At 37.7% G+C, this 19,440-nt stretch overlaps 1 protein-coding gene across 6 annotated transcripts in view; it reads right to left on the reverse strand.

Moving 5' to 3' along the window:
• The window catches only part of UTRN (utrophin), a 387,351-nt gene that overhangs the window by 78,372 nt on the left and 289,539 nt on the right, over positions 1-19,440 (reverse strand). For all 6 annotated transcript variants that reach the window (XM_074862944.1, XM_074862945.1, XM_074862943.1 and 3 more), the window contains 4 exons: positions 10,364-10,632; positions 7,849-7,995; positions 6,315-6,393; positions 1,109-1,169 (listed from right to left, as the gene is read on the reverse strand). In XM_074862944.1, the coding sequence (XP_074719045.1) occupies positions 1,109-1,169; positions 6,315-6,393; positions 7,849-7,995; positions 10,364-10,632 (556 nt within the window). The remainder of the gene's footprint in view (positions 1-1,108; positions 1,170-6,314; positions 6,394-7,848; positions 7,996-10,363; positions 10,633-19,440) is intronic.

Raw genomic sequence — 19,440 nt, forward strand, 5'->3', positions numbered from 1 at the left:
ACCGTCACACCTCAAGAAGGATGACAACAGGTTTGATGGACACGGATTTACCATTGCCTGCTTTCAAAGCTCTCAAGCACTCATAAATTGTTTGAAGCACAAAATGTGGCTCTCAGATTTATGACAGAGCAATAGGCAATAGTACAAAGTCCTCACTGATTTTCTTTTAGAATGAATTATCTGCAGGCCCAATTCATAGTCACCCTACAGACTTAAAAAACCTACTTTTTTTCCAAACTCAAACTGATAACATTTTAACACAGATTTCCTTCAGCCTAAAATGAAATACTCTGGGTCTGGCTTACTATACACTGTACCTTCTTGAAATTTCATTTACCTCTCTGGCAAAAGCTATCCTTCTCCCAAAGCTGTAATCTTTGACCTTTAAACTACTGGCAAACAGTACATAAATAAATGCTGATGGAATGAGAAAACTAAGGAATGCTTTGAGTAGAACACATCAGAATCTCCATAGCTCCATAACTATTTCTTATTATTTTCAAAATAAGTATCTCCACCATTCCTCTTGGTAACCAAGGTATTTGTACAATTTTTGTCAATATTTACATCAATGTCAAATTTGCCTTAATATCAAGCACTATAAAAACTTCCATAAAGTAAAGAAAACGACAGGAGAACAGTCAACACGTGTCTATTTCCAAAGGAATTTTGCATAAAATGATGAATGGCCTCTATGGTTATTAGTCACCACTGTTCTGCTATCGGTTATAAACTTTGCATTTTTAAGTACAGTATGTATTCAGCTTCTTTCCCCTTACTCTACAGTTTATACTCTGGATGAGCCACACACATAAGAACAAGCCTTGTTTGAATACTAAAACTGTATTCCACTGGAGCATCTCTGCTGTTTCCTATTAGTTTGAGTGGGGTTTTTAGTTAGGTTTTGTCATTGATTTATTTTTACATATTTGTAATTTATACAGTATGCAAAGCAATAAATATGAAAATATATAGTAGACAGCATAACACTATGTAGAAACACTTGACAACATTTCTAGTTACTGCCTAGTACCTTTGTTTTTCTGCCAGGTTATGTTGATAAGACCCTCTCTTACACTTAAGGAAAAAAGAATCAAGGCAAACTTACTTGATATAATAGGGCACCTTGTTATGTGAAACAGATCTCTGCCATGGAAACTGTACTGAGGCTGAGAAATAAAGAGAAGGTAATTATTAGAAAGCATCTGTCAAATAAAAAAATCCAACTATATTTTATTTATTTTGCAGTTAAAAAAGTTATAATAAATTAAATGGGAACAATTAAAATTTCCAAGACAACTTTCAGTAATTAGAAAATCAGCTGGAGAAAACGATGGCAATCAATCAAGGTGATTTGAGGCATCTATTTGATGCCAAGCTGGAAATAAAACAAATGTGGTGATTCTACTTCAAAGAAGGATAATAAATTGTGAGCAAGCAAGCTATCCATCCAGGGAAAATGGAAACACTGGTTTTCCTACTTCTGTAGAATTATTATCAGTTTAAGATTTGAAAATAAATGCTTTCAACTGCTATTAATTAATGCTCTGCAAGAGAACAGGGAGAAATATCAACCTTATTTTTATTAGTTATAACCCTTAGCTCCTATTTGCAACTCAAATTAATGTTGATTAACACTGTATGACCAACAAAAAGGCATTAAAACCTGTCTTTGCACCCCTTGCTGAATAGCGGTAATCTCTGCAGAATTTTTGCAACTCTGATACATCAACAAATATCACCCATACCATCAAGAAGCCTTCTGCACACTGAGTTGCAAAAGGCACGAAGTCACACATGGCACTACAACCCTGATTATCTGAAGATGCCAGGAGACGAAAGGGGCAAAAGTGTTCAGCCTAACAGGACTGCTGGTGCACAACTTAAAAGTAGCTAGTTACTGAAGAACCATAGGTACATATATGTCCTACCAGAAATTACCAGACTAGTGCCTGATTAATTATGCTTTTATCACAGAAGAAACTCACTTCACTAGATTCGCTGTAGAAGCAGAGACTGAAAGAACAGGTAGGAATAACTGATAATCACAATGGGATGAATTTATACTGTACACGTATGTCAACACTTCCAATACAGAGTGCTTACTCTTCGGTACTAACACCCCTGTTTGAAAACCTGCTAAAATGAGACACCTTTGATCCACATTGGATTTCAAGTAATTAAACTCTCAATTAATGTAATTTTCTGCAAGCATGGCCCACTTTAGAGCTCATCCCTCTTTGGAAGAAAAAAAAAAAAAATCCATTTGAAAGTAACTCTCTCCTCTTCCCCTAAGACCTCTCAAGGCTGCAGCAAAGACTTACAAGCCACGTAAGCCCCACAGGCTGGTGCTGCTGTAGAAAGAGACAGGTCTCGCCCTGCTCCCAGCCGGCTGTTCCCTGAGTGGTTTAATAGCTGTGACCTCTTCCTGGACCACACAAAAGTTCATGACTTATAATTTAAGAAACATTCATGTACTGGAAGACAGATTAAATGGAAAGAATATTTGGTAAACTACAGGAATGAAGTAAACCACATTATTCACTGGAAAAAATAGAGAAAATCCGTATCATTATTTAAAGAAAAAAATAACATTTGCAATAAAGAGGTAGGTAGTTACCTGTTAAAGAAAAACTTAGTAAAGGCTAAATGGTCAAATAGGGGTAGGTAACTAAAAAATAATCCTTAAGCATTCATAAGAAAAAAAAAAGAAAAAAAAAATCAACCACATAGGTGAAGGTGGCCATCAGTTTTAGAGTTTCATTCCTTAGTGTTGCAATTTGGCACCTACGGTGGCTCCAGTACTACTACACTATTTATGTCAGCTAACTAAGAATAAAAATCTGGCCACAATTTACTTAGGTATGATTTATGTGTTATGGCAGACTATAGATATCCTGCACTGACAGAGACATGGACTAAAACAATGTAATAAATTAAACTGTTAATTAGTATGGACTAAGTCATACTCTATTTATTTGGGAACAACCTTTCTAAAAACATTGCCAATTCTCTGCTGCATGAAACTGCAAAATGAAATTCCCGTTCCTTTTTTAAAATCAGTTTCTCGATGAAAACTGAACAGAGTAGTTATCAATTCTGGCATGCACTAGCAGGCCTGCAGATATTAGTAAGCCTGGACACTACTCAGAGATGCTTTGAGCAGGCCACTTGAAGACCTAGGCTATTTGTTAGGGAATGGGTGGAGTCAGCGCTCTGTGGATATTCATGGATTCTTATAAGAAAACATATAAGAAACATAACAGAGAGGAGTGGATTGTGGGCCTTAGAAAATAAATGAATTGCGGAAAAAACAAGTTAATGTTTCTAAAGGCAGGAGACAACAAAACAATATTTTTGCAAAGAATAATGGATTATAAGGATTCTTCATCTTTATTTGTATTAGGGATACATAAAATTTTCTCATCAGTAACTAACTTGCAAGGAGCTTACTTTCCCTCTAAAAAGTACTGAAAAAAAGAGCAATCAAATTCTGTATACCACTGATGGGAAGGGAAAAATAGCTCAGCAAAGAGAGGCATCATAGATTGTATGGATCAGATGGCCTACTGATATTGCTTTACCTCAGCCTCCTACTGCAGGACATTTTAGGAAGGGCCAATGTCATACTGTTTGCTAGTCTTCAAAAATATTCTGAGGCACTTTCTTAGAGATGGTCTGGATGAATCCATGTAATTGGTGTTCCAAGAACTCCAACAGCAGTATTAAAAGCTGCACTGTGCCTTTTTATTAGAGAAATGTTACTAGCCGCCACAGAGATGAAGATTAAGGGGGCTGGAATCAGGGTGCTAGATAATCTCATCTAGGGTCCCTTTCCCGTGAAACGTTGGACCACATGATCTTTTTGAGTTTCCTCCCAACCCGGGCTATTCTATGATTCTATGAATCTGAAGAACAGGTAGAAATAGGTGTTTTGCTAGTACAAATTACTGATTAAATGACAACTTGGAGCTAGTCATCTGAAAATGGTGTGATGGCAAGCTATGGTCTCTTGTTAGAATTTGGAAGAAGAGTAGTAACACGTAGGTGAAAATAGCTGCTGTCAAATGAGCACAGATAAAAACCTCCCCTCTAATTCAGAAGCACAACGTTAGAGATAAAGATTTGCAAAAGACATACATTATCATAATCTCCATTTTAGGAGTTTGAGATTATTTTATTGAGACTACCACTCTACTTGTTCCTCACAGTTAGAAGTCATTTATGGCTGCTAAAAAGGTTTGAAAAATTTGGTTTAGAATATGCACTAGTTCAACCTGTCAGGATAAAACCTTCATTTTTTCAGATTTAATGATTTTTTTATTACTTTCCTTTTGAAGTTACTGACTCTGACTTTCATTTAACAGACTATATAAAGTTGTAGGTATTAAGTTCTGTAACTCTGTCTAGTTCAAGCTCTTAAAACAGTTTGTTTTTTTAAAGAAGTTTCTGCTGTAGTTTGTGTGGGGAAGGAGGTTGTTTGTTTTTAACAAATGATTTAAATGGATAACTGCATATTATTTAGTTTTGCAGCACTGTGGCACTTGGCTATAGCTCTTTGCAGTATCTACCAACATGTATTCTGGAAACTTTCCCTTCTTGACTTTTGTATGTAACATAAACCAAATGTGTCCCCGTAAGCCTGAGGAAGATGCCCTAGGCCAGTCTGAGGCATGCTGGTAAGGCACCGCATAGTCTCTTTGGACATAATTCTGTGAATGCTTTATCCAGCAACAAAGCCAGTTCACCACTCAGTCTTGTAAATGCAACTATTTGTTGTGACATGCTGTAAGCCAAACCAAGGATATAATCCAGGTCAAGGCAAACAAAACCAGTCAAACTTACCTGACAGGCTTCCTTGTTTTACATGTGGACTCTCACTGATTTATTTTTTTTCCAGATCAGTCACCTGAACATTTGCATTGGTCCAGGTGAAGAGAGGTGAACAGCCTTAATAATGACACAGTAGTGAAGTCTGGAACTTCTCAGACCAGCTGAAGCAGGGGGAAACTGCATCTTCTCTACATTGCTTCCTACTTAGTTTTAATTACACAGACTAGACTGACTACTGTTCCAGTTAATCTGGCATTTTTCAACAGTGCCAAAGGTATCACTCTATCTATATTCTTTTTAGCAAATTATTACACATGTGCTGTCCAGGTCAAGGTTACAAATTTGAGATTTGAAGGACTACAAAACCACTGTGGCAACACTACACAATACTTCTAATGGGGTGTAAAATAAAAAACAAACCCAAAAAATCATATACTTTTAAAGTTGTTTGTTTGTTCTGTCAATTGAAAAAGAGAACAAAGTGGCTCCATGAACTGTTATTTTGCATAACAGCTGTAATATTTTAAATACACTGCATCTTGTTTACCATGATGTTTACTGAAAAACTAGTTGTCACTTTAAAATAAAAACACAATTGTCACGTAACGTAAGAAGAAACCAAGATTTATTTATTGTTATAAATTATATTAGCTGTTTAGCTATACAGTGACATACAGCACTTGAAAATCTCTGGGACAGAGCTGTTCATTTTTATGTTCACTTCTCAACTCCTGCAATAATTTTATTATTGAAGCCCTCAGTTAAAAACTGGAATGCTGGTTGGGTTAACAGTTTGTATCATGAGCTCTGATGATGGCAGATAGGCTAGAATGTCAGAAAAAATCAACATGGACCTTGATATCGCAACCTATCTATCTGTAACAAATAAGTCAAATGAGAATGAGGGATCAAAAGCATCTACTTTTGCCCTCTTAGTATATGGGAGATATATGGGCTTAAATCTCTAAAATTCTCACTAAATAGAAAAAGATGCAAGGATGGGTCTCAAGAGGAAGTGATGCAGGTTTGCTTTCCCCACCCCTTTATTTCAAGTTCCAGAAATGTATGACATGAAGCCTTTAATAAAAAAAATATCCAGGCAGCTCTTCTTTTGTGTCATCTCAGCAAGTGCAGATGCAAAAGGAAACTGAGGAAAGAGGTAGCAGGGGATGAGAAGGTGTGGTTATGAATGCAAAGATTCTGGAACAGCCACAGGTCAGACCTTGCAGCAAATGGAGGACAAAGAATAAAGCAACTAGGGATGCAACCATAACTCAGCAAGATATTGCAGTAGGAAGCACACCAGTGAGAATGTCAGTGGAGTTATGAAGATGAAACACCCCTACAAAAACAGGGAGGTAGATAACAACACTGAAGAGGAACTTCCTGTTCCTCAAGCCATAGGGAAACCTGGAGTAAAGAGCAGTCAGTGTTTGAGAAAGTAGTTCTCTCAAATGCATCTATTAATTCAAAGAACTTACTGGAAAGAAAATGCTGTGATGCAGGCCCAAAATCTCGGTGTGCCTCCTGTAACTGTTTAAGGCGATCCTCTACTGACACCTACACATAAACACACACACACAAAAAATTTACATTGCATTTACTTTGCAACACCAGGGCCATAATAATAAAAACATTTGTTTACATTCATTTTTAGTTAAATAAGTTTGTCTGTGTATCACAGCACTTATTTCACATCCAGCTATTCAAGGCTACTTTTTTCCTTTCATTTTCTTGATGAAAGTCATGTTCATATCTTGCAGTGTTCTCATGAACAATAGTAGTTTCAAGGTGTCTATAGACGACTGCTGAAGTTTTTGACCTCCTCCCAACCCTTCCATTGTCCAAATTTCCATAGTCAGCAGGTCTCTGTTTGATTGTATTGATCTCACAGCTGCCTTTCCAGCACAGAACCATTTTGGAAGACACTGCTTCACTGGCTGACATGACTCCCCCCGGTTTATTAATTGAAACTGCACTAGTACACCCAGCAGCAGTTTGGCTGCTTGGTTAACTTAATTTGAGAAAACACACATACACACATAAAACAAACAAACAAAAAAAAACCCAAAAAAACAAAAAAGAAAAGAAACCCAGTTCCAAATTATATTAGGAAAAGTAAGGTCTGATATGACACATTAATGGTTTTGCTTCTCAGGAGCAACTGATTCAAAACTGCCAGCCCAGAAACTGCTGTCCAGGTTTTGAAAATTCAGTCCCACTACCCTTATCTAGAGAGGTGACAGATCCTCTATCCTTCCCCCAATTCTTTCAGACACTTAGTATCACCCTTAGAAGCCAGATAAAGAAATAAATAGTAGCTGACTCACAGTAAGTATTTCCTACCAAAAACAAGAGAAAATTCAAAAATTGATAAATGAACTTTTAAATTATATACGAGAAGTCATTAAATCATTCACTGTGAAACTGCGCATGAGTTTGAACTGTAATCAGGCACACTGATTTACCTTTCTCAGACCATTTAAGCACAATAATCATAACTAAGCAATATGAATCTCTCTCACAGCATATCCTCTTCTGTTTTATAATGTTAACTGTGCTATTTCTCACATGTTGTTATAGCTCTACTAATACTTAAGTCACTTTTAAGTGAAATTCCCTGCAGAAACTGAACATTCAAAACCAAAATAAAACAGGTTTCACATGAGCTGGAAACACAACGGAAATATGTACACCAGTTTTCAGTAACAATATTTATGCAGTAAGAGTACTGCTACAAGACATACAAAAAAGCACACAGCAATAGTTCCCCACTAGTCTCCAGAGATTAATGCAGTCTCCTGAGTGAGTACGCTGCTGAGACAGCTTGAAAGGAAAAGCTTTTGGTCAAGCTACAGAAGGAAAGACAGCTCCCTTTGTTGCTTTGGTATCATTAGAGTAACACCTTAAAGATAGAAAGAATGAACAAATGGTAATAATGCATCTTTTAAGAGAAGAGAAGAAAGTGAGAAGCATCCCTCCCCCCATACCTACTGTACACATTCAGAAGAATACCTGTAAAAGTTTCCACCGCATATTAAGATCATCCAGTTGACGAGACATCTTTAATGATGGATAAAGGTCAAGTGGAGACAGCTGACTGGACAAATCATTCACTGTTTTAACTTTCAAGTTGATGGGAGCCATTTCTTCTCTAAAAGCCTAAAAGAGTAAGAAGCATACATTTACGTTCAACAGACTGAGCAGCACAAAACCCACCATAAACTCAATATGGTGCTGACTTGCCCAGCATGGCAGCTTATGCTAAACAATGTATGCAACTCAGTTCTCCAGCAAAGAAAGTTCACTCACTTCAGTGTTCTTATTAACTCCTTCATACCCATCTTTAGAGAAAAACAGTATGAAATTTACTCAAATGCCCATATCCAAACTGCGCCTCTAAAACAATTTAAATAAGTTTTTTAGTGGAGCCATATGGCTTTAGAGCTTTTCTTTCCAAAAAGAAATACAGAATGCTTTATCAGGATCTTTAGCAGTATACAGCCCGTCAAGTGCTCTTAAGAAAAAAATGTGTTCAGTAACTACAGTTTTCCAGTATTAAGCAGCTGACAAAAAGTCAATTAAAAAACTATTATTGAATTAGCAAAGCATGACGGAATGTATCTTCTAAGGAAAATGAGTACAATGTTTTACCTGATTAGAACTGTAGAATAAAACTATTACAATGATTGCAAAGAAGAAAAAGGTTTATTGAATCAAATGGAACTAAATAGAGTATTAAGACAAAATTGATACAAGTTTTAGTTACAGTTGAAAAGATGCATCAAATGTCTTTCTTGCTGTGAGCAGTTAATTGTTCAATGCTATAAATGGCTTGATTAAACATCATGAAACAAGATAAAAAAATGGAAGAAAGATTTTCTTTGGACAATTCAATTATTCACCTCCCTTCGAAATTCCTCTCATCAGGCCCAGGAACAGAAGGAACCTACTGGCAAGAAAGAAGCGTTTGGCTTCTGGACAGGCAGCTGAGACCCTATTACTTCAGCAGATGTTTCAGTTTTTCCACAGCAATGAAAATCTAAAAGGCTTTGCTTTACTCTTCTTTATGGAAGAAACCATCAAGATATGACAAATGACTTCTTAACAGGAGAACAAAGAGCTACTCAGCATCAGCATCTTATTGCTTCCTTTACTATCTATATTAAAATGGAAGAGGGGGAGGAGGAGATGCATTACTCAAATCAACAGCAGTCTGGATATAAATCAGCTTTGACTGCCTTTGTTTTAAACATTTTGGTTCCATTAAACCTGAAAGTAACAACAAAATTGGGAGAATGAGAATGTTTACATGGATATATATTGAAATAATGCAGCCCTGTGTTAATTTCATATGTATCTACAGGCTGTGTATACATAGAGTATTTGCAGAAAACTGGTTGCAGTCCATGGCCCTTCATTCTAACATCAACATCCTGTGCTGAAGACATGGATGGTCAGGTACATGACCCCAGGATGCTCTAATGTTTTGCCATATTCATTCTTGAGCTTAAGAACTGAAAAGTTATGTTTGTGAAACAGAAGCTTGGTGGTAACTGCTAAATCTGCCTGAAACAGCAATTTTCTCTACTTACATGTACATACCCACATGTTCTACTGGAATCCCTGATATTCAGGCACTCCCTCCCTCCAAGCACTGTGCTTTTTCCAGTCAGCTTTCCTGGTCAATGTTAGTTATCAGAAGATATTCCTTCTCTGGGGACCTCTGGATTACTGGGTCCCTACCCAACCCATGCAGCTAAGCAGGGCACGACTACTGCCCATCATGAGCAGTCATGCCTTGGGGTGCCATGCCATGGGTGGCCGGGAACCCTGGCTGCAAGAACTGGTATGCCCATGAGAACATATACCGTAGTATTGTGTTCTTCACTTTGAAATAATCCTGAAGAGAAGCCAGGCTAAAGTAAAAGTAAATACAAATTTTCACTTACAGAAGCTAAAATAGACAATAGACATGTGAAGTTTGTGGAAGTTAAGGAATGGAAATTGAAACTATGTATATACTTCTGTACGACTGAAAGAGCTCTCAATGTTATTCTAAGAAGAAAGCTATACATGATGGCCAAACAGATCTGACAGCTCACCACTACAAGAAGGAGGAGACTCTACTGTCAACTGCAGGGATGATTACTGACTCAGTTCGCTCATATTCCAGTGCCTGGGCAAAGCTCCAAACACACCCATGGCCTAACTGTAGATTAGACAGTATTTCTAGGAGAAAAATATTTAAATCCTAGAACATAAATTTTTTCAGTTAATGAATGTTACATTCTGTACACATCTGTAGCTTGTCGATCATATGTGCTTATGCAATCACAGCTGACACAGTGAACGTGGCACAGTACTGGACTTTTTTTGAGACCTCAGATCTAGTCTTTAAAGAGCACTTTAAACTGTGCATAAGAATTTAAGTATACAGTGTATACATATCTAACATGACTAGGTGTAGTAGAATGGAGGGGCCTGACTCTCACACAAGCTAAATATTTCCCAGTAGTTTCACACTTACTGTAGTTTTCTCAATGTGATCTGGTAATGAATCTATGAGTAAGTCTCCCACAGGTTTCCAGCCATTCCTCACATTTTCAGCCTCCTTCAAGTCAGCATCGAGGTCATCCATGGCACACTGCAGGTCCTTCAGTTTTTCTAATGCTTTGTCCACTTGCTTCTGCCAGATACTGGCACTGGCGTTTAGGTTCTCCCATTTCTCTTTTACCTCTGATGACTGCTTACGCATAGCTTTAGCAATCTTCATGGCTTTCTCCTCAGGGGTCAACTCTGCAGAGGGAAAGAAAAGTTATACTGTTTATTTCTTCTCTTATTCAATGTCTAGTTAAACAAACGGTGCTCCTGAGATACACGCTCAAGACAGTCAGTAAGTCCAGTGTCAACTGATAATTTATGTCAGTGGGAACAAGGTAGAAGAAAGTCAACCTTGCCATAACTGCAATAAACCTTACTCCTAATGATAAAATAAAGCTTGATCAGAAGATAGGAAACTATTCCTGACTTCCATGTATTACGATATCTGCAAAGCAAAGGCAGGTTACTTCTGGTTTGTCACTTGTGGAGGCACAACGGGATGAAAAAAAAGATCATTCTTCCCTACTGCAAATGGCAATAGGGAATGTGGGGACCATTTCATGTAGAAAGAACAAGAACAGTGCTTTTTCCTGGATTGCTTACCACCACCTTTCACCCTACCAACAGGATGCCTTTTCTCATCCTATTCGTTAGCAAAAACTGAGGTGTACTGAGTACCACATGGTGAGTGGTTCTGCAGCTCTACATCCATTTTTATGTGTTAACACCAAAGTCCTAAAAGGCTGGTTTAAATAGATTTTGCAAATCTAAAAATGTTCAATGACCACATTGACCAAAAAAGAGCCAAGCTCATGGTGCATTATTTTCCACAAACTTCAGGCTTACATGTGCAAATCCCATGCAACTCAGCAACCATGGAAATCCCATTCATGTTACCAAAGACCAGCTGGCACTGAGTAAGCAAAGCCAAAGTGGACACACATACAACCTCAGGACAGTCACAGGAGATGATACTGATTATTTCAGTAAATTGCTTGTATTTAAATTCCCAGTCCCTGATAAGTCTGCAAGACACTAGACAGAACTCCACATCACAGACATGCCTCAGTGCTCTTTGACAACAAGAACGGAGTCAGTTGGTGGCTTATCTGTCTGTACAACAGATGATTTTTACAAACCAGTAGGATAGTCTATCAATAAGAGAACATCCTGCCTTTCCTGTGTCTTCAATTCAAGACTGAGCAAGACCCAGACAGTCAGAAAGCTAAAAAGAAAACACCAAGACATACCCAGCAGGTCCTGCTGTCTACTGCTCAGAGAGGCCTTGCTAAAAAAAAGTCACAGGTAGCTTCCTTCACTAGGGAAGACTTGCTTCAGTAATGATAAACAAAAAAAAGGCAGTCTCAGAGGATTCCCCTTCTACATAACAGCCTTGCGGTTTCTGCAGGCAGAGAAGCAAACAGAGGAAACTTGATATAATGCAGAAACCAGAGAACAAAAAAAGGGAGAGATATGTGACATACACTGAAACTAAGCCAACTGGCCTCCTATTCACTCCTGTATAAAATGCTTGGATAAGGTTTATCACAGTATTCTTGTGATTAAAATTCAAGTGTTGTCTAGAAATAAATTATACACAATCATGCAGAGATGAAAGCACCATTTTTCTCAGAAGTCAAATGAGACATACAGTGTTCCATTTACTGATATACTGTCTTTAAAATCATTATAACTGACTAAGTGTGGAGTTGCTAGCTTGGGGGAGGAGGGTGAGGGGGTTACATACAAAATGGGGGAAGGAAGAAGCTTTTTGCCTTCTGAATGCTAGATGAATGTCAAAGTAAATGTACTGTTATGGTTGCAAAAGTTCTCTTACTATGCCTCTGGTGATGCAACTATTGTTCCATAGCACCCAATACAGGAAAGCACACTGCGAGTAATTAATACAAAACAAATCACTAAAATACATTCAATTTGTTGCCAAGAAGGGCAGGCACATTCTTCCCACATGTAAAAAAATAACAGGGAGTTATTTGGATCAAAAACAGAGTTTCTGCCTATCGATTCCACATGTTTATTTTTTTTTAAGATTTTTCATATCTTGTTAGCCCATATTAGTCTTGATACATGCTAGACTACAAATACTAGAAGAGTATTCAGCAACGCAATCCAGATGCTGCCCAAGGAGAAAAAAAACAACCAAAACCCACCAACCCACAATGCATGTTTTGCATTTTAATCGGTGGTATGGGGGGAGAGGATGTTGCCAAATGACCAAGTGTTGCCCAAAATCACAAGGCATGTTGCTAAGAAGCAGTCACATAGGAGAAAAGTACAACCAACAGTAATCAAAGGAGAATGGGAAGCAAGGACAATCAACAAGAGCCAACATCACCAAAGGAAGGGAGACAAATACCGAGGCAGTAGGTTGCAGAGCATGTTTTGACCTCTAGAATGAAAAAAAAGCCTTTTTTAAAAAAGAGAGCCATTTGAAGAGAGAGTGGAGCTGAGAGGGACAAAAGAAATTTTGAGCTTATCAAGATATTTCAGTGACTTGCTGGGTGTCATAAGCTATCACATGAGAGCACTGCTTATGTGCACTCTGCCTGCAAAGGCAGAGGCTAGACAGGCTTAGGGATACTGCAATGGCAAGAGTGTGTTTCACAAGAGGAATTTGTGGTGGAACAGTTGTGACTAAAACCTGCAATGCTTAACTAGATGCAAAGGGATATAAATTATGTATGTAGCTCTGGGATACAGAGACATGGCAGTAACCCACAATTTGCAACACTGACAGACCAGAATAAAGATGGAGACCAAAGATAGGCTGTGATAAATTGTACCTTGTCTGTGGAATTCCAGCAATTCACAGTAGAAACTACATCATAGGACAACACAGTTCTTGGATGATCTTTACCTCAAGCTTTGCAACAGATTTTGGAAAAAGGAAAATAAATAAACCCTAAGTTCTAAGCAAAAACTTCTTTCAGATAAAAACTGTTGTTTTAAACAAAAAACAACAGCTACAAATTGCTTATGTAAAGATAGCAAAGAAGTTGTTACTGGAAGTAATTTTGGAATTATTCACCGTTAAGAATAATAATATACCACTGATGAATTAGTGAGAATCCACTACAGTCCAGTGACAAAAGGACTGTGAACAATCTAGAAACCAAGCTAAATTGCAACATGCAGGCAACTTGCACCTAGTGGCAGGGTTTGGTATCACAGGATATCTCATAGGTTGAGGTATCCTATGATATCCTCTGATACAACTACAGGTTGAGGACAACCAGGCCTCAGGACTAAAAGCTGCAGGACTTTAAATGAGGATTAAGGGAGCATCTAGAGCTGAAACACTTTACACAAGGAAAGAGAATACTGAGCTTTGTTGAAAGGGGACAGAAAATTCCAGACCCAGTGGAGGAAGCCTCCTTTGTTGGCATCTTGAATATGTGAATGTATAGGGGACATTATACCCAGAAACCGGACTAAGTTGTATATATGCAAAGCTGTAATCTGCCATTTTTGTCCAACATCATGCACTTGCATCATAATTTGCCCGTTATGAGAGCCAAACCCTACCAATTCTGCATAAAAGAGTACAAAGTTGAAGGGCTTAACAGTTCTAAACTAGATTATTAGCAGGTATTTTAAAATGATCGGTCATGGTGGGAAGATGCTGAAAGCTTTAGTAAGAGCTGAAATTTTGCAAAATTTTTTGGTTGTCCCTAAAGGTACTTTCACAACATATTCAATGAGTGCTTCTCACTCCAGTAGAAGCTATAAGAAAAAAGAGGCTGTAGCAATAAATGACAATAGAAGAAGGGAACAACAGCCTGACTCTGTTTGTCTGGCCAGCTAAAACAAGGCAGCTTTACTCATGACAGACTAGTTACATATTCTGGGAGGGAAAAAGGTTCCAGACTGACTGGGGTGATACAAGTATCCCAACAGAACTGAAAACGAAAACATCTTTTAAAACCGTTTGTTAAATCAGTGTCATTGTGTGAGGCTATCTGCCACATATTTTATTTGAAAAATATGAATTCATTGCAAGACTGCTCTATTTTACAAAAGCCTTGGAAGTGCTTGTAAACCTGCCCTGAAAAGACATTTACTAGGGAAATAAAGCAAAACACACATTTTTATGAGCTATAAAACCATTCAGCATCTATTCATTTAAGAGAGAAATACATCTTGTATAACTTCATGTTTTCCATCACGAAAATCTGACTTATTAATGAGCAACATAATACTTTTCTCAAGCAGCTAAACACCTTCTCGAAGATACTGGTTGCAGAGCATAGAATTGTAAACCTCCTAAAACAATAGCTTAACAGTGGGGATTTTTTTTTTATGAGTTTGGAATGAGTTTCACCAGTCTGTCATTACACACACTGGCAGACAGAGTTCCTTTTTGCTGTGAAAAAACGCTACACAGAGGTTGTTGCTTTTATAATATAAAGTCTTCTCAACAATCAGCCTTACTTCACCTTACCGCTTTTTTTTTTTTTTTTAATAGTACTTATTATATTATCTCCACTTCAGCAGCTGCTCAGAAAGTAAGAAAGGCCTATAGGCACTGGACCATCTGTTTACCAAAGAGGCAAGATATTAACTGACTTTGCAGTTAGGGAGAAAGAGCAGAAAACAAAGTCCACTTCTATAGTGGAAAAACTTGGTTTTAATAAGCATTTTTTGTCACAAACAAAGCAATGAAAGCACCAACAGCTTTTCTGTGTCTGTAGCAGAGACAGAGTGCCACAGAAGGAAAGCTTTTGAGCCTGAACTTTATAGCATATAGCTTCCTTACATATATGGAGAATACTTACCCAGGAAAGTTATCAGTGAAGACAATTCTTCTTGCTTAAGAATTTATTTTAGATCTCAAACTATTGCTGGCTCTAGCTGATTCTAAGCAACTGTGCTTGATCCTCATTATGTGGACTTGAACTGGTGATTTCCTTCCACCTTGCCACAATTACATTAATTTCCTTTCATTTTTGCTATATTCTTAATAAAATATACTAGAACTGGAGCTGATTTCATGCCCCCTCCCTCTCCCATTGTCAAACATTTTCTCTTCCTTGGTTCAATCAATCTTTGCAGCAAAAAACAATGGGTGACAAAGCACTGTAATCATTATGAAAACTTCCAGAGCATTTGAACAGACACAATAGCATGTTGTCAAACTCCTAAGCAGAAGAACTAAAGGCAGTGTTATTGTTGCATGATGAAGTCTTTAGCATTGCTCCAGCTACAGCATTATCTGGGTTTCTAACAATCTGGACAGAAAACTTAGTTCTGCTAGGATGGAAATAGGAAGTTTAAAGAACAAGCAGCAACTGGTTAATGTGAAAATGTAGTGATTAATCGGATTCCAAGCACCCAACCAAGCAAGCATGTCACCTTTTTCTCCTATTCAAACATCTATTGCATCTGTAGTGAAAAACAAAGAAAAAGCACAGTCATTTTCATCTTTGCCCATTTAGGTTTTCTTCTATCAAAACTGAAAGTTCTTCAAACCAGAGAAATATAATTAAATAAAGAGTGAATGAGGAAAGTCTCTGCAGAATAAAAGACAAATTACCTTTGGTCTGCAGAAGACAGACTTGTGAAAGCAGAGAAAATGAAAGCTGTTAACCTCATGTATGATGAATACTTCTAGAAAGGGCCCAGAGAATGGGCTCCAGATAAAGACAAATGAGAACAATGCTAGCAAATATACACATCCTTTAATAATGGTTGTTGATATTTCCCAGTGGGTGCTGGTGGGGAAGACACAGAAGGACAAAACAAAGAGAAAATAGCTTCTAGTTAAAAGAGATAATTAAGTCATCCCGTAGCATCTATCTCCAGAAAACTGAACAAGATTAGAGCACTCCGGAGAACCATGCATTTATTCAGCATAACCAGTGTAATTTTTCAATATAATCAAAATACATATAATACTTTACACTGAAAGCAAGCCATCATTTTGTAATAAATGGTGTGATCCAAAGCATGTTCACAATACTTTTGCACAGTGAAAGCCCCAAGTTTGTGTTGCTCCAGGAACATAAACCAGGTATGAATTCAGTTTTAGTCAGCTCCTACCACAAAACCAGAAAAATCCATATATAACAGTACTACGTCTCCTTCCAATTCCTGTTGAAAGGAGAGTAGGCTATCACCACTATATCCCAGTTACTCTAGGCAAGCAAGGAATTAATCCTATGTTTCTTTCCAAAGCACTGTGGCTGCAGATTGTAATAAGCCTTTTATTTCTTCCAAAGATAAATAAAGATTTTTTACTGACACAGCACATATGGCAGGTAGCTCCTCAGCAAGGCTGCAGGAGACAGATATACATCCCCTAATAGCATTTCAAAACAATACAGAAACAGAAAATAAAGACAAGCCAGGCAGCACAAAAGATAGGGCTCCCTGACTTGATGTCATCCTATAAGAACAACACAGGACTTTAAAACGTCCATGTTCTGAACTTTTATGAACCTTCTAAGCAAGTTTCCTCAGCCTGTTTTCTCCTCTATACACTTTTTGTTTAATTTTCTGCAGTTTCCAATTTGCTTTCTTGAGGCTCATTTACAATGTTTTTGAACTATGTTTGCTCTAGAGTATAAGAAAGGAATTTTCTTTCAAATAAGGTCCTAACCTTTGACATCCATCAGTCATCCACGTTGCTAGTAGCGTAACTGAGAATTCTCTCGCAGACAAAGCTTTAGTGCTTTCTGGAGTCTTTAAAACAAGGCAACAGTTAAACTTTAAGAACATGGCTTCCACCTGGGAAGCATCTTGTATTTCAGCTAAAACTGGGCCATAACAGAGCATACAGATCAAGAATGGATATAACTCTGCTTATATCGTGATGTCCTCATAGTTAAAAAAAACAATAATAAAATTAACCACTATGGCCTCAGGCCAGGCTGCTTCCAATACTCAGCTGTTAAAAACTCAGGCTTAAAACTCCTCTGAAGTTTTCACTCCACACCATTCAGCAAATGGAAACTTCCTTGAATGTTACCAATATGACTCCAAGCAGGCAACCATGTAGGCTCTACAGGAAGAATTTCAAGACTACCCAGGTGGACTAAACTTGCAGGGTGACTAACAGATCTATTTGAGAAGGAGAGATACTTAGTTTAAGATTCTTTCATGAGTAACTGCACATTAATCTTATGAAGAAACTCTCAAAAGTCTCAAGTAATTGAGCTTCTATTAAAACAGGGGCAGCAATGTCAAAAGAGTATAAGTAGTTTCTGAGCATGATTCCAATGACCTCCAGTGGGCCATACCCTCTTTGTTCTCTTCACCACTTCTAATTTCCACTCTCAAGACTTCATACTCAGCCCAGCTGCATAGCAGAGAACAAAAACTATTCCGGTGATGTGTGATAGCTAGTGGACAGGCACAAGTAGTTGGGAATAGAAATGCTGCCTGCTATATGCATTAGAAAATAGTAAATTGCCTATTTTCAGTGAGATCTTCCTTGCTAAGAGGAAAAATTATGGCAAAGAATTTACCTGAATATGTTCAGTGGTAGGAAGCAAAGAAGTTTGACTTTTTATTTATGTCTGAAACAGGTGAGTATATGCATGTAATTCACTGATACCTATTAATATATTTCTCTTATAACACAGATGTGATTTTGGGGTTTTCTACACTTTCAATTAAGAGGAGATAACAGGTGGGAAATAATTTTAAATCATGTGTTTATCAAAACAACCTTTGCTACCAAATAGCAGTTTTCAAAGCTAGGAATCTGATTGCCATAAGAAAACTAGGAGCTACTGAAGTACTTTGAAAATGCTGCAGATTCCTGGAAACATTCACTATTGCAGTGAGAATCAGTGTAGTGGCCTGTGGTAATCTGCTAGGATCTTAGCAAAGCTCTATCATCAGTTTGTAGAACCCTGGGGACAGAAAATATTATTTCTGCTTTCCTTTATGTGTCTGATGGCCTGTAACCTTACTAACAGTACAGGGGTCTAAGAAGCCAACTGTAACTATGCCACAGAGAATTATAATCAACATTTTTAGATCTAAGTTTTCTCCTACACCATGCACAAGTGACAACAAAGCTGAAAATGTGAGCATTTCCAATTTCCTTATCCCATCCATCTAGAGAATTCAGCAGCTGGCCTGCTGGTTTATCCATCAGCTCCACTCACATGCTGAAGCAGCTCAAAGGCAAGAAGAATGTGAAGCTTGCTTTTTTGTGATGGGGCCCCCCTACAGAAATATGGAAAAAAAAAAACCCAAACCAAACCAAAACAGAAGATAACTAAGGGAGATAAAATTAACTTAGAAGGAAGTTTCCTGGAAGCTGAAGAACAGTGTTTGAATGTGCCAGTTACTACATGGTACAGTAGAAGGCCAACACAAGAAGTCTATGGCCAAGATGGGAAAGAAGAAACCAAGTCTTGCTCATAACCTGATTTTACATTCTTGTGTTATATTTGAAATTAACAAGAACATTATAGACAATAATAGATTATCATAAGGCATCCTGTAACAAATATTCTCTTTGGATGAAACAATTAATATACACAGGTCCTTAAAATAGGTCTCAGTCAGTCAAGTTCAAAACTGATTCTTACCAGTTTTCTCCTAAACCTCTCTCACTCCTTGTCCTTGCAACAATGCCACACACACACCCCTGACATGAAAAGATCTAGGGGAAAAGAAGTGGATGGAGAAGGAGAGGTTGAAGAAAACAGAAAATGATTTTACAACCTTTACCCTCTCCAGATTAGCTAACCCTCCCCCTAAACACCTCTGCCATTATACAAGGTAAGAACTAACCTCAAGAAACAGTGATTTTCCAATTAATGTGATTATGACTTAAAAAAAAAAAAAAAGTTTTTGTTATTTGTATTATAGAAGCAGCCAAAAACATGTTCAAATCATGACCGCAGTGTGCTGTGCACTGCTCATCAATATTTTTTAAAGACAGTCAGCTTACCAAAACCACACTCCTTCCCCTTTAGCAATGCAGTGTACTTCATTGAAGTTAATGAGTTAACTTTAATCTACTGC

Source organism: Strix uralensis, chromosome 3 (assembly GCF_047716275.1).
Source record: "Strix uralensis isolate ZFMK-TIS-50842 chromosome 3, bStrUra1, whole genome shotgun sequence".
NCBI classification, from domain to species: domain Eukaryota; kingdom Metazoa; phylum Chordata; class Aves; order Strigiformes; family Strigidae; genus Strix; species Strix uralensis.